The sequence below is a fragment of the Nansenia antarctica genome (genome assembly GCF_963989245.1).
Source record: "Nansenia antarctica genome assembly, chromosome: 14".
In the NCBI taxonomy this organism is placed as follows: domain Eukaryota; kingdom Metazoa; phylum Chordata; class Actinopteri; order Argentiniformes; family Microstomatidae; genus Nansenia; species Nansenia antarctica.
In genome coordinates, this window is record NC_137684.1 from 18067060 (window position 1) to 18079559 (window position 12500).

The 12500-nt window shown below is 50.3% G+C and overlaps 2 protein-coding genes across 2 annotated transcripts in view; both read left to right on the forward strand.

The window, feature by feature from the left end:
* LOC308169922 (uncharacterized protein) overlaps positions 1 to 1771 on the forward strand; it is a gene marked incomplete at both ends in the record, with an annotated part of 23351 nt that extends 21580 nt beyond the window's left edge. The window contains 2 exons of the mRNA XM_080544655.1: positions 564 to 1654; positions 1762 to 1771. Coding sequence (XP_080400781.1) covers positions 564 to 1654; positions 1762 to 1771 — 1101 coding nt within the window. The remainder of the gene's footprint in view (positions 1 to 563; positions 1655 to 1761) is intronic.
* The window catches only part of LOC308170408 (A-kinase anchor protein 13-like), a 47615-nt gene continuing 36297 nt past the window's right edge, over positions 1183 to 12500 (forward strand). The window contains exons 1-2 of the mRNA XM_080545201.1: positions 1183 to 3183; positions 5113 to 5186. Of these exons, the coding sequence (XP_080401327.1) occupies positions 1797 to 3183; positions 5113 to 5186 (1461 nt within the window). The 5' untranslated portion in view covers positions 1183 to 1796. The remainder of the gene's footprint in view (positions 3184 to 5112; positions 5187 to 12500) is intronic.

The window sequence follows — 12500 nt, forward strand, 5'->3', positions numbered from 1 at the left end:
AGCAACCAGTTGCTGTATTTTTAAATAATGTATGTAAAGCACTTTGAATTGCCCCTGTTGTATGAAATGTGCTATACAAATAAACTTGCCTTGCCTTGCCTTGCCAGTTTTAGGTTAGCAAGTAATTCATTTTATAAGATGAATTATGCAAATGTTGTAAACATATCATTTGGAAAAACCTAATCTTGCCAGCGAAGCAAGCTCTCAAAGTTTCTATTGAACGTCCTTTTCTAGTTTATCATCACCATTTTACTCAGTAGTACTTGTAAATATTTAGCTGTCTCTTGTTTCTTGATTTACTGACATAGATATTTAGTATTTTCCATATTCACAGCAGATAAATCATGACAAACGTCAAAACGTCACAAATGTGTAACAAGGTTCACTATGGGTTATCAGTTTGTGTTTATCCTAACGAGGGTAGGAATGTTTGTAACACCAAAATGTTTTACACTTGACATTAAGTTGCCTTTACCTATGTTGTAACACTAACAATATGCTACTACTGTAAAATGCAATTCGTGAGACAATAACTAACACTTTATTTCTTTTTGTAACTATAGGGAGACCTTGCGTCCCAGAATTCATCAGAAGTACTGAGTACCACACCAGGAACAAGTGACATAATCATCACACCGACACCCACGCACGTCTGTTCCGAGCCCACCCACGGCCAACTCAGAGGAGGGGCGGGGCCATGTCCCAACGGCCAGCCAGAGGCAGGGGAACGGGAGGGGGCGATCCCTACTGAGGCAGCAGCAACAGCAGCAGCAGCAGCAGCAGTAGTAAAGACTTCTGGGAAGGCTTCAGATAAACGTAAACGGCGGCGGCTGCGGTGGCGAGACTCCTGCGAGACTCCGTCTCCGTCTGTCAGCGGGCCATCCTGTGGATGTGGAAGCCAACAGCAGCAGGAGGAAGCAGATAGAGCGCAGCAGCAGCAGCAGCAGCAGCAGGAGAAGGGAGGAGGAGGAGCCCAAATCAGTGCCAGCGAAGGCAGCAGCACAGAGGCCACAGCAGCAGCAGCAGCAGCGTTGGCCAAGCACGATAGACAGAACCAGGAAGAGAGGAGAACACAGACTGAGACCGAGCCTGAGACGGACGATAAGGATCTAGCTGCTCCAGCTTTGGAGAGCACCACCACGCCTGCCATGGGCCACGCTCAGTCCCTGGAGGACCAGGAAAAGCCCCACGCGGAGGGGGGGCAGGGGGGGCACGAGCCCCTGAAGGCCGGCCAGAGGAATACAAACGGTTCCAGCGGCGGGGACGCCAGGGCTCGGAGGGACAAGGAGGGGGGGAGGAACGGGCAGGAGATAGACTCCAACGTCACCTGGTCTCAGATCGTTGCGCGAGGTCTCGTGGAGAACGGTCAATACGACCACAACCACGACCGTGACCACAACCACGACCGCGAGACCGTGGAGTACGCCGAGGCGGCCTGTGAACACGAACGTGACCGTGACCGTACCCTGCAGACGACAGGGTCTGCGAACCACCATGAGGCTACTCGGGCGGTAGCGTTTTCACAGTCGACCGAGCCAGCGCGGTCACAGGACCCGGCAGAACAAAGACAGGAAGCAGCGGCGGTGACGCAGCGTTATTCTGAGGAGCACGAGCAGCGGGCTGATAACAGCCAGCAGCAGAGCCAGAGCTGGGGGTCTGAGGAGAGGAGGAGGAGAGAGAGAGAGCGGGGGGGAGGTTCACAGCAGCCAGAGACAGAAGCAGGAAACCCCGACCAACAGACCAACGGTAGCTCTGAGCCAGAACACAGTAGCCACGGAGGAACCGACACACAAAGCATGAGTCCCGCCGTCAACGACGGGCGGAGGGGCAGCCACGGCCACGGACACGCTCCCGGTACGGACTCTACGGACCCAGAGTCTCACGCGCACACAGACAGTACAGCACCAGGGCCCAGTGAACCAGTGCTGACGGGTCCCGGCCCTACGGAGCAGCCAGCTGGGAGCACTGGGGATGTCTCCCCCTCGCCGAGGCAGGACGGCGCCCCCGAAGACGGCCAGGAATGTGAGGAACAGCCGTCGTCTGACTCGGCCAAGGGAACAGCTGAGGAGAGAGAGGACAGCGGCGTAGGGACCCCGGGGCTAGGGGACGGCCGTGTCGCAGCCGACGTCGTCTCGTGCGAGGAGAGTGGACCGGCGGCAGGACCGACGACCGGCTCCACGGACACCCTCTCGCACCCGTCCGAGGACGGCGGAGGAGAAGAAGTGAACTCTGGGAAGACGACGGCGTCTGTACAGTCGCCGTCCGCGGAGGTTCGACCGGAGGCCCGGCTTCCGACGTCGGAGCGTGTGACATCAGCAGAGAGACCATCGAGCAGAGAGACAGAGTCTCGGAGTCGCAGCGAGGAGATAGCGGCCACCGCGGTAGCCATCGTCACGGTAGCGATAGCGTCGGCCGTAGCACAGCTAGAGCTAGTAAAGCAGGTACGGGAGAGTACCGCGGGCCACTGTAAGCAGAGAGACAGAGAGGGGCTGACCGGTTCTAAAGACACCGGAGCCGTGACGGAGGTCACCGAGGCTGAGTCAGAGGAGGGTCCGGCTCTCTCCCTCGGGCCGGTAGAGTTAGAGGGTGAGGGGAAGGACAACGCTCCCTCAAAGGGAGGGGTAGACTCTGGTCTCAGACCGGGAGACGAACGCAGCGGTCCGTCTAAAGCCGGAGATAGGAAAGAGGACGGGACGGAGGCTGGACTCCAGGGGAGTCTGACCCAGCAGGGAGGGTGTCAAGAGGAGTGTGAGAAATACCACGAGGACAGACCTACCGACAGCCCGAGAGAGAAGGAGCAGAGTGGTGAGGTCATTTCTTCCTCCTCCTCCTCCTCCTCCTCCTCTTCCCCCCCAGAGGGCTCCTCAGAGCTGACGCATCACACGGCTATCCCAGCCACACCTGCGAATACACCCGGTGACTCGACCTCCGCCACACCCACACGTGCAGACAGTGGTATGGCCCTGAGTCCTGCAGAGCTGACTCCCCTCCCGGAGCTAGACAGTGGAACAGCCCTGAGCGGAGAGAACACGTCTGTTGTGGAAGTCGACAGAGGATCGTCCTTAGGCCTACGGACCTCTAACACGCCGGAGAACGTGGATGTAGGAAGTGTTTGCGAGGGAACGTCGGACTGTGAAGTGGAGAGTACCGAAGCTGTCACGACGTCGGACGGGCCGGTGAAAGGTAAGGTTTCTGTTCCCAACAGAAAAGAACGGCTAACTTGTGCAACTTGCTTATACGAGTCTTTTACCGCATGTCCGTACTGTAATGTTTTAGCATTGATTTGCGTACCAAGATTAATTAAAAATGATCATACGCACATAAAACATTTTGAGCCAAAGGGCATGGTACAAGGCAAGTTGACATGAGAACTTGACAGGCCTCTTGTCCTTGTTTACTTTACTTTAGTCATTTGTTTTTAGGGGGCATCGTTTTCTTACACATAATCGATCTCTCTCTCTATCTTTGTACTGCAACACCGGCTAGACTGTGTCAGCCAGTGTACTACTGTGGCTAGACTCAGGCCCAGTGTTCTGTATTGAGTCTAAAGTGCTGTTGACAACCATGCAGAGCCAGCTCTGAGGCCATTGTCGTATGACCGTGAGCATGTGACCATGAGTTCAGCGACGTGTGAGCTTTTACTGCTCTGCTAAAAGTGCCTGTCATCCATGGCCAATGGCCACGTGCCAGTCTTTTGTCCATGCTGTGTGTTGACAGACTGGATGTCTACTTCACAGTCCATCACGAACAGGATCTGATAGAAATGGGATTGGAAACCCAATGTTTTGTCTACATACATTCAACTATTTAGGCTAGAAAGATATATAAAAATATGCTTGTTTTATATTCAACAAACATAACTATACACTCTGGCCGCTTGCTCATATTGAGGTCCCCGATTTGAGCTGAAAAGGGGGCAAAGCCGTCGAGTTTAGAGGTCTGTGTGAATGGACCATGTTTATGTACAGTGTGTCCAAGCAATGATGTCATTGGCAGATCATTACAGTAGGCTCTGTAAATAGAGGTGGGCTGGAGGGTGGTCTTCCTCTGGTGAGCCCCGCTCTGGAAGCACATGAGTACTGTACACCCAGGCCCATCCAGGCCTCTACTCACATGGAGGTTGTCTGAAGCAGTACTAGTGAGATTCTCTGATTCTATACCACATCATCTGTACACTACATGGTATACATACAGGGTTCTGCTCTATGAATGGACACCACTATGTGAGCATTTCAATGAAAATGTAACTATATATTTAGTCATGATTCATAAAGCGCTTTGAGTTGCATCCGTGTACGAAAGGCGCTATATAAATAAAGTTTCACTTCACTTCACTTCACTTCACTTCATGATAGAGTCACTCTGTCTTTGAACGGCAATAACATTGTTGTTAAAAATAAACATGTTTTCTTGCGCATTTGGACACGAGTGAACGCGAGTCGTCGGGTTTGGATAATGCAACCCCGTGCAACACTGTTCACCAATCCCGGGGCGAACCCTGAAATAGCACCGCAGTGATGACACATGTTCAGACACATCATTGTTCTACAGTAGAACTGAGTTTCCGCTACTTAGCTCTCTTCCTGACCGCTACGTTGTTATTGTTGTCCAAAGGCGGTTGTCATAGCTTATAGAGCTACAGTGTATGCCTTCTCTCAATTGAACGGAACTTATCTTTTAATGTTGTTTTAATCTTATGAGAGGATTATGTTTTGTCGGGTTAGTGGTGGTTTAGTGGATAGTGAGTTGGACTGGTGATCTGAAGGTTGTGAGTTCAAATCCCTGCCTGAAACCACACTACCACCAGTGTGCCTTTGAGTAAGGCATTTAGCCCTCAGTTACTCGGGAATTTCCCCTGTAATTGTGAATTGCTTTGGATTAAAAGTGTCTGCTAAATGGCAAATTCTAATTCTTGTCATTCTCCGTTGATGTTTTGAACTGTCATCTGGACACATTCATAAATAAATACAGTAATAACTGGTGTATATTATTACATGGTCAGGGGTTCTCATTCATTTACCTAAATGAGGGTGAACATCAATACTTCAGGTCATTGGTTAGGTTCTGTAGTCCTCTTTCTTGGTCTCACCTGTGTGTCGTCCCCCTCCTCAGACACAGACGCCTGTCCAGCCCAGGGGGAAGAGACAGAGCAGCAGGAGACTACCGGAGCCACAGACACAGCAGAGGTGAGTTCATGTGTCGTGTGTTTATCAATGCGCCGTCACAGACCAAGATGCACGTTGGAAGAACTTCTCCCTTCCCTTCCCCAGTCCCTTCACCTCTCAGGTAATCAGTGAAGTCACATCAGGTGCGTTTCCATAAAACATTCTGATTCGCATTTCGAGGTGATTCGCATCAGTTTGAGATGATTCGCATGAGAAATGTTATTGGAAACGTCTTGATTCACATAAACTCGATGCGAATCACCTCTAATTCGCACAAAGTCGATACGCTCTTTGAGTCTCTGATTTCTAGGATTTTTTCAGAACAGGGAGGGAGATGGTTTCTGTCTGGGAAGTAGTCGTATTTGCTGGCGGTGTCACCTGACCCCTCCTTAGATAAATCCTCTTTTCATAAATCATCTTAATTTTTCCTTAACTTTTTGGGAAAGTCCACGTAAATATGACGCAGGTCTCAACCTGGAGTGCTGAACTCTGCTTTCTAGAGGTCAGGTGGGCAGATATGGGAAAACTGTGGCCGGGCAGTTCACTGTGTGTGTGTGTGTGTGTGTGTGTGTGTGTGTGTGTGTGTGTGTGTGTTTTTTTTTGTGTGTGTGTGTGTGCGTCTGTGTGCCCTACCCTTTTCAACCAGAACAGAACAGATGACCTCAGTGTCAGGCTGTATTTTCCTGAGAGGGGGATGATGTCATGGGTGAGAGAGGAGGAGTTGAGAGGGTGAGACAGGAAGGAGGCGTAGGGAGGAGGGGAGAGAAAGTGATACCCCCTGACAGAAGGGTGTTATTACGAGTGAGAGAGAAGGCAGAGAGAAGTAGAGAGAGACAGAGAGAGAGAGAGAGAGGGAGAGATAGGAGGGAGTGAAAGATAACACTCCTCTCTGGCAGCAAAAGCAGCAGTGGTGTGAAGGGAGGAAGTATGTGATTAGTAGCAGGATACGTCCTCACCAGCAGGCCATCAGCAGGCCACGGCTCACAGCTCTAGAAACACCAGGTCTGCTGCCTGCTGCTGGGAGACATATTCCTACTGTTTCCTAACTGTACTCGACAGATCTCTCACTGTTTCTGACCAGCTTGTTTTGAGATTGAAGCCTCCAGTGTGTGTGTGTCTATCCTACTGTATTTGGGTGAGGGACTTTGTAAAGCGAATGGAACTTGCACGTTATACTCTTTACGACAGTGTGATTTACTGTTATTTCACTATTTTACCTGACGTTTCGGCTATAGTGCCTTTTTGATGATGGGTGAGGGTCCGAGTCGGTTCTGTAGATATGGACATTGCCACCTCAGGGATGCTGTGGTTTTGGTTCGGCGTCGTCAGCAGCACAAGGACTGTGTGACTGGGGACGACGTCACCTCCTCCTCCAGCCCAGGATATCTAACCCACATGAACACATGGCTGTGGCACCTCACACCCATGTTGCAATCACACCACAATCTGACAAAACAAATCACACAAAAGCGCTTGTCTTTGACCGACATTTTCACCACAAAACCACCGTACGGTAACCTTGCTTACGGTACTGTAGGACGATTTACTTCCTGGTTGAGATACAAGGTTCAATCGGTCCTCGTGGACTCTTTTGTCAGCTGTGATTTGTTTTGCCCCCCCTCCCCCCTCACCCCCCTGGAGAATGTGACAAGGCTGTAGGGCACTCATGCTTATCGGGGGAGTGGCGGCAGGCATGTAGGGCTAGGGCTAGGCCCACACTATCTTAGCTCTCTCACTGGGTTCTGACAAACCCCTGCTGCATTGCTAGCGTTGTTGTCCCCCCCCCTCCCCCTCCCCTTTGTTTTCCTGACTCTCTTACCCGAAGCTAACCGAACCTGCCAGGTAGAGTGACAGCAGATGACATGCTTCGGATTCTTCCTGTCTAATTCAATCTGCCTCCGCTGATGTGTGTTGTTGTGTGATCTGATGATAGAAAGTGAGTGATGTGTTTTCCGCCTTAGTGGTTCATATAACAACCTGTCAGAAGCCTTACAGTACCCTCGGCTGTGACAGGGAGGGAGGTGAAGCCGGAGTGACATGATGATTACTGCCAACAGAGGGCAGTCTAACATCACCTTCAGGTTTCATACAGGCTACGGACACGCACGGGTGGTGACAATAGATTTGACAGCCAATGAGAAAGATAACGCCACACACTTGAGATCCGCTCAGCCTTGACGTTAGATTGTCACAGGAAGCTCAGGTTAATAATTTCTGGGTTTTGGTTTTTGGAATTCACTTCGTTCACGCCCGTGTCACCGTTTCGGGGAAGTTAGTATGACTGTTATGTCAAGAGGTAATCTTTCACGAGAATATTGAGTGCGGAGGCTGAGCTCCAGAACAGCCGAGAGAGGAAGTCCTCAGACTGAGAGAGACAGTTTTGTTGCTGCCTATGCCAAAATCTGAACTGTGCTGTTTGTTGCCAAACATATCCTTAGGTGCCCCCTGGTGGTGTCCTCTGGTATAACCACTTCCAGATGTCTGGTTCGTCAGCTCTGTCCATGGTGCATGTTGAATTAATGCTAACACAAAACAAAATGGACTATACATATTTCTTTACAGGGATTTGGCGTGTTTTGACATTGCGCTGGGGTGGTGCGCTGGACACCCACAGTGACAAATTAATGATTAGAGAGTTATTAAGTTATGATGAGAGTTTCTACAGGTTCCCCAAAGAGGACTGTTATGAAGCTTTGTGTCTGCCACAGACCCTCTCTCTCCCTCTCCCCCCCCACCCAGCAGCACCACCTTCCTTCACATTCTGTTCATCCCAGGCTCAGAGTTCCAGAAGTGTGTGTTCATTAGAGACCCAGAGACCTCCTAGGTTCACATTCACCTTGGCCTTACAAAGAACCCTTCTCCCCCTGCCCCCCCCACCCCCCCCTCCACACACCCACCCTGACCCCCCTCCTCCACTGCCACCTCCTTCGACTTCAGCCCCCACCCTAACCCTCCGCCTTTTGTGTCGGTTGATCCTTAAAACAGTACATACACGTTACATATGTTTCATTCTGTTGATAGTTTCATCATCAGCTCTTTTTTTTCTTTCAATTTTTCATTTTCGGATTGAACACGGTTGTTATCAGTAACAGTAGGTTGGATAGTGTGACTGAAGTTGAGTTTGTTGTGGTGGTAAAGTACGAGCCAGCAGCTCTTCACGTCTTTGTTAGCGCAGTGCAGCAGGAGAGGCTGCGGGAGGAAATATGGAAGTGTTTACTGGTATAGAGGTCAGGTGGGGTGGGAGGCGGGGCACTGGGATCAGCCTCTATAGAAACAGGAAGCCTTGGCTTTGTGTGTGCTTTGTTTGTGCTGTGTGTGTGTGTGTGTGTGTGTGTGTGTGTGTGTGTGCTTTGTGTGTGTGTCTGTGTCTGTGTGTGTGAGTTTGTGAGTGTGTGCTTTGTGTGTGTGTCTGTGTCTGTGTGTGTGAGTTTGCGTGTGTGTGTGTGTGTGTGAGTTTGTGTGTGTGTGTGTGCGTGTGTGTGTGTGCATGCGTGTGTGTGCATGCGTGTGTGTGCATGTGTGTGTGTGTGTGTGTCTCTCTGTATGTGTGTCTGTGTCTTTGTCTGTGTATCTATGTCTGTCTCTTTCTGTATTCTCTGCTTGTCTGACTCTGTCATGTCGTTGCTTGCTCTCTGTGCATCACAGCCATAACACAAATTACCTGCTTATCCCAAAACCTTAATAGGAGAAACTAAACTTGCATATTAATAATAACACTCTTCCACACTCTATTCTATTGGCATAGTTCGCGCCAATGACCATTTGGTGACTGGAAAAACGCCCTGAATCTGCATCGCGAAACAGACTTTTTCCTCTCAAAAGCTGACGTAGGCCGTCGGAGTGTGCCTCGGGGAACATTCTAGGGCTCAGGCTGGGGGTTCCCTCCCATCATCTGTCAGTACACGTTCCCAGTGTTTCCAAAGGTTGGGAGTCGTCGAGTTCCATAGGGAACATTCCAGGCCTGAGTTGAGGGATTCCCACTCCTTATAGGCCAGTTGTAATGTATACTTCTCCGACCCCTACTCCTGTCGTGTCATACGCCAACCATTCCAACCGTCACAACCACTACAACCACTCCTACGGGTGTACCACACCAACCAGTCACTGAACGTACTGTATACCACTCCCAAGCCCTTTTCTATCCACCAGGGGTTGTATGGAGCAGTGTTCCACTCTCCTACCCAGGCTCCCCTCTGTGTGTGTGTGCGTTTGTGCGTGTGCATGTGCGTGCGTGTGTGTGTGTGTGCGTGCGTGCGTGTGTGTGTGTGTGAGTCAGTTAGACTGAAGGAGCCCCAGCGGTCTCTCAAGGCCCTCTCTCTCTCCGATCCGTGCGTCATGTGGACAGTGTGTTACCGTTGCTATGGCTCCAGCTGTTTTGTCCGCCCGCCCGCCCGCCCGAGAGTCCGTCGATGACTGCCTGCAGATGTGGAGCCGAGCCTTTCCTGCTGCCCCTGACTGACTGCTTGTCTCTGTGTCGTGGAGAAGAATGCAGCTTCTTTCTCTTCCGTTTTGAGATCAAGGTTTTAGAATACACGACTGACGCGTTATAGTACATTGAGATTTTACTTTTGAGCTTTGACATCCGGTGATGTTTTAAAAGTGGGGATATGATCTCATCGTTAATCCTGTTGGGGGGTGGGGTGGAGCAGCGATAGGTTTTTGAGATGCTAGTCCAGTGAGAAGGCTAAAGCCTATCTTCCAACTCTGGAATATACTGTGTGTATGAGACCATCTCCCACTGTGTGTGTGTGTGTGTGTGTGTGTGTGTGTGTGTTTGTGTGTGTCTCTCATGGCTGGCTGACTGTCTGGCTTCCTTATCAGTCGGTCTCCATAGACACCCTCTCTCTTCCTCTCTCTCCCACCCCACTGCTCAGCATCACAGCACACAGCTGAGACTTTACAACTCTCCTCGCTAGAAAGTCACAGGGACAGAGGAAATAAACGTAGGAGGAAGAAAGACGAGAAGAACGACGAGAAGAGAGACGAGAAGAAAGACACGCAGAGAAAGACACGCAGAGAAAGAGAAAAGCAGCCGAGACGGGACGCCGAGGAGCGGCAGAAGGAGGGACGGGCTACTGGAGCTGAGCGGGCGACAGAGCGAGAGAAGGAAGGAAGGGAGGAGTGTTTCTGTGAGAGACGAAGAAGAGGGAAGGAGGGAGGGAGGGAGGGAGGGAGGGAGGGAGGGAGGGGTTGGTCTAAGGGGGCTGGTTCTCTTGAGCAGATGTGGGGTTGAGTTGCTCATTTTCCCCCAAAAACGTCCACGGAGGGACTCTATCGGTCTGGTCTTCATGTTGGGATCTAACAGAGCCTTTCTCACCATAACCACTACTGCTTCTCACTACTGTGGGCCGTCATGTACGAGAGACACAAGCGGAGGTACAGTCTGTGTGCCAAGGGAGAGAGAACAGTGGATGTCGTTTTGATCAAGGTATGAGGAATGTTTCGATGTGCCAGATGTGCGTTAGGGGAGGGGGGGGGACGACTGCTCTTGTGGCTATGGGCAAGGGAAAAGTCTTTTTTTTTAAAAATCTTTTTGAAACATGCTCGTAAGAGTTATCGGAAGAGGCATTCTTCACTGCTGTGCCTTTCGTTGCCAGCACGTCTGTTTCGTGTGAATCTTATGGAGATAGCTGTCTCATTTTGTGTCACTCTAGAATAATGGGAGTGGACATTTGTGTGTCAGGGTGTGAATGAACTGTCAGTGTGTGTGTGTGTGTGTGTGTGTGTGTGTTCAGAAGGTGTGGAGTGTGTATGTGCCGTTAGTTGATGGGCTCACTGACAGTCTGGAGCAGTGTGCTCTCAGGGCGGAGGTAGTTTTTTGGATGAGGAACTGTGGCCTGCAGGCCAGATCCTGAGAATCCACACATACACGTGTACACACACGCACGCATTGCACACACACACACACACACACACACACACACACACACATGGACATGGACACAGACACGCACGCACGCACACACAGACACACAGACACGGACACAGACATGCACGCGCGCATGCACGTACACACACACACACACACACGCACACACGCACACACGTCTTACATACGTGTCTTAATTTTACTTCTTACTTACTTCTCTCTCTCTCTCTTTTCCCTCTCTCTGACACTTCTGTGCAAAGTGTGAGTCAGTGAATACAATGGCAAGGATTCTCCTACTGATGCGATGTGTTTTCTGTAGCCTGTCTGTGCGAGGGTTAGATTTAGCGTCTAGCGAATGTCTCGTGGACGTGTTGAAACCTGACCACTTAAGCTTGATAGACTAATTCAGCCCTTTTTTTCCCTTTTTTTTTCAGTTTCAATCAGTTGCATTTTTGCCATAATACTTTGAGATACAAGCTCACACAAGTGAATTTGTTTTGCAGTAAGTAGACTGAGGCGTGTCCGTGAAACTGTGCAGTATTATTTATTGAATTGAATTGCACATTGTTAAGTCACACATCGTCATCATCGTCATCGTCATCATCATCGTCATCATCATCATCATCGTCATCATCATCATCATCATCGTCATCATCATCATCGTCATCATCGTCATCATCATCATCATCATCATCGTCATCATCATCATCATCATCATCATCCTCACCATCCCTTTGAGCATGTCAGTCTCAGTGCCTCAGCTGGGTGGAGAACTGGGAACAGTGTTGGAATGCCAGTGGAATGCCTTGGCTGTGTTGTGTGGGCTGGTGGCTGGTGGATGTATATTTAGTGGTACTGGGGACACTGTATCAGTGATGTGGGTCTGGGAGAGGCCAGAGCAGAGCCTGTTCTCAGAGCCTGGTCCTGCTGTAGGGGCCTGGAGGAGCTCTTAGACAGAGTGGCCTAGGGGGCTTAGAGGGCTGTGATAAGGCCATCTCTAAGGCCAGGTGTCAGGGGCTATCTTTGGGGCATGAGATCTGGGCCCTCTCCCCTCTCGGCCCCTCTCCTCCCCTGCTGTCTTTCCTTCATTCTCTTTCTTTTGTTCGTTTTTTTCGTGGCCTTCCTCCACCGCGATGCAGTATTTGAATTCTATCAACAAAGAATAAAGTTCTACAAATACAAATTCAAAATCATCCCAACAGAATAAAACGAGAGCCGTGTTCTTTTCGCCTAGTGCTTTATTTCTTCTGCTCTCTCTCTCTCTCTCTCCTTCATTCTCTCCTTTCTTTTGTTCCCTCCTGCTCTCCCGTCATCTGAGCGTCGGGGGCTTAGGACCCTAGATTAGCTGGTCTTTGGCTAGTCTCGTAAGCTAGACTTTTTTATTTTCACTTTTTTCGGTCTTCTTCCCTCCGTCTTGGGTCTTCCCTGCAAGCTGAGAGAATCTTGCGAGTTCTTTGGTGTGGCCG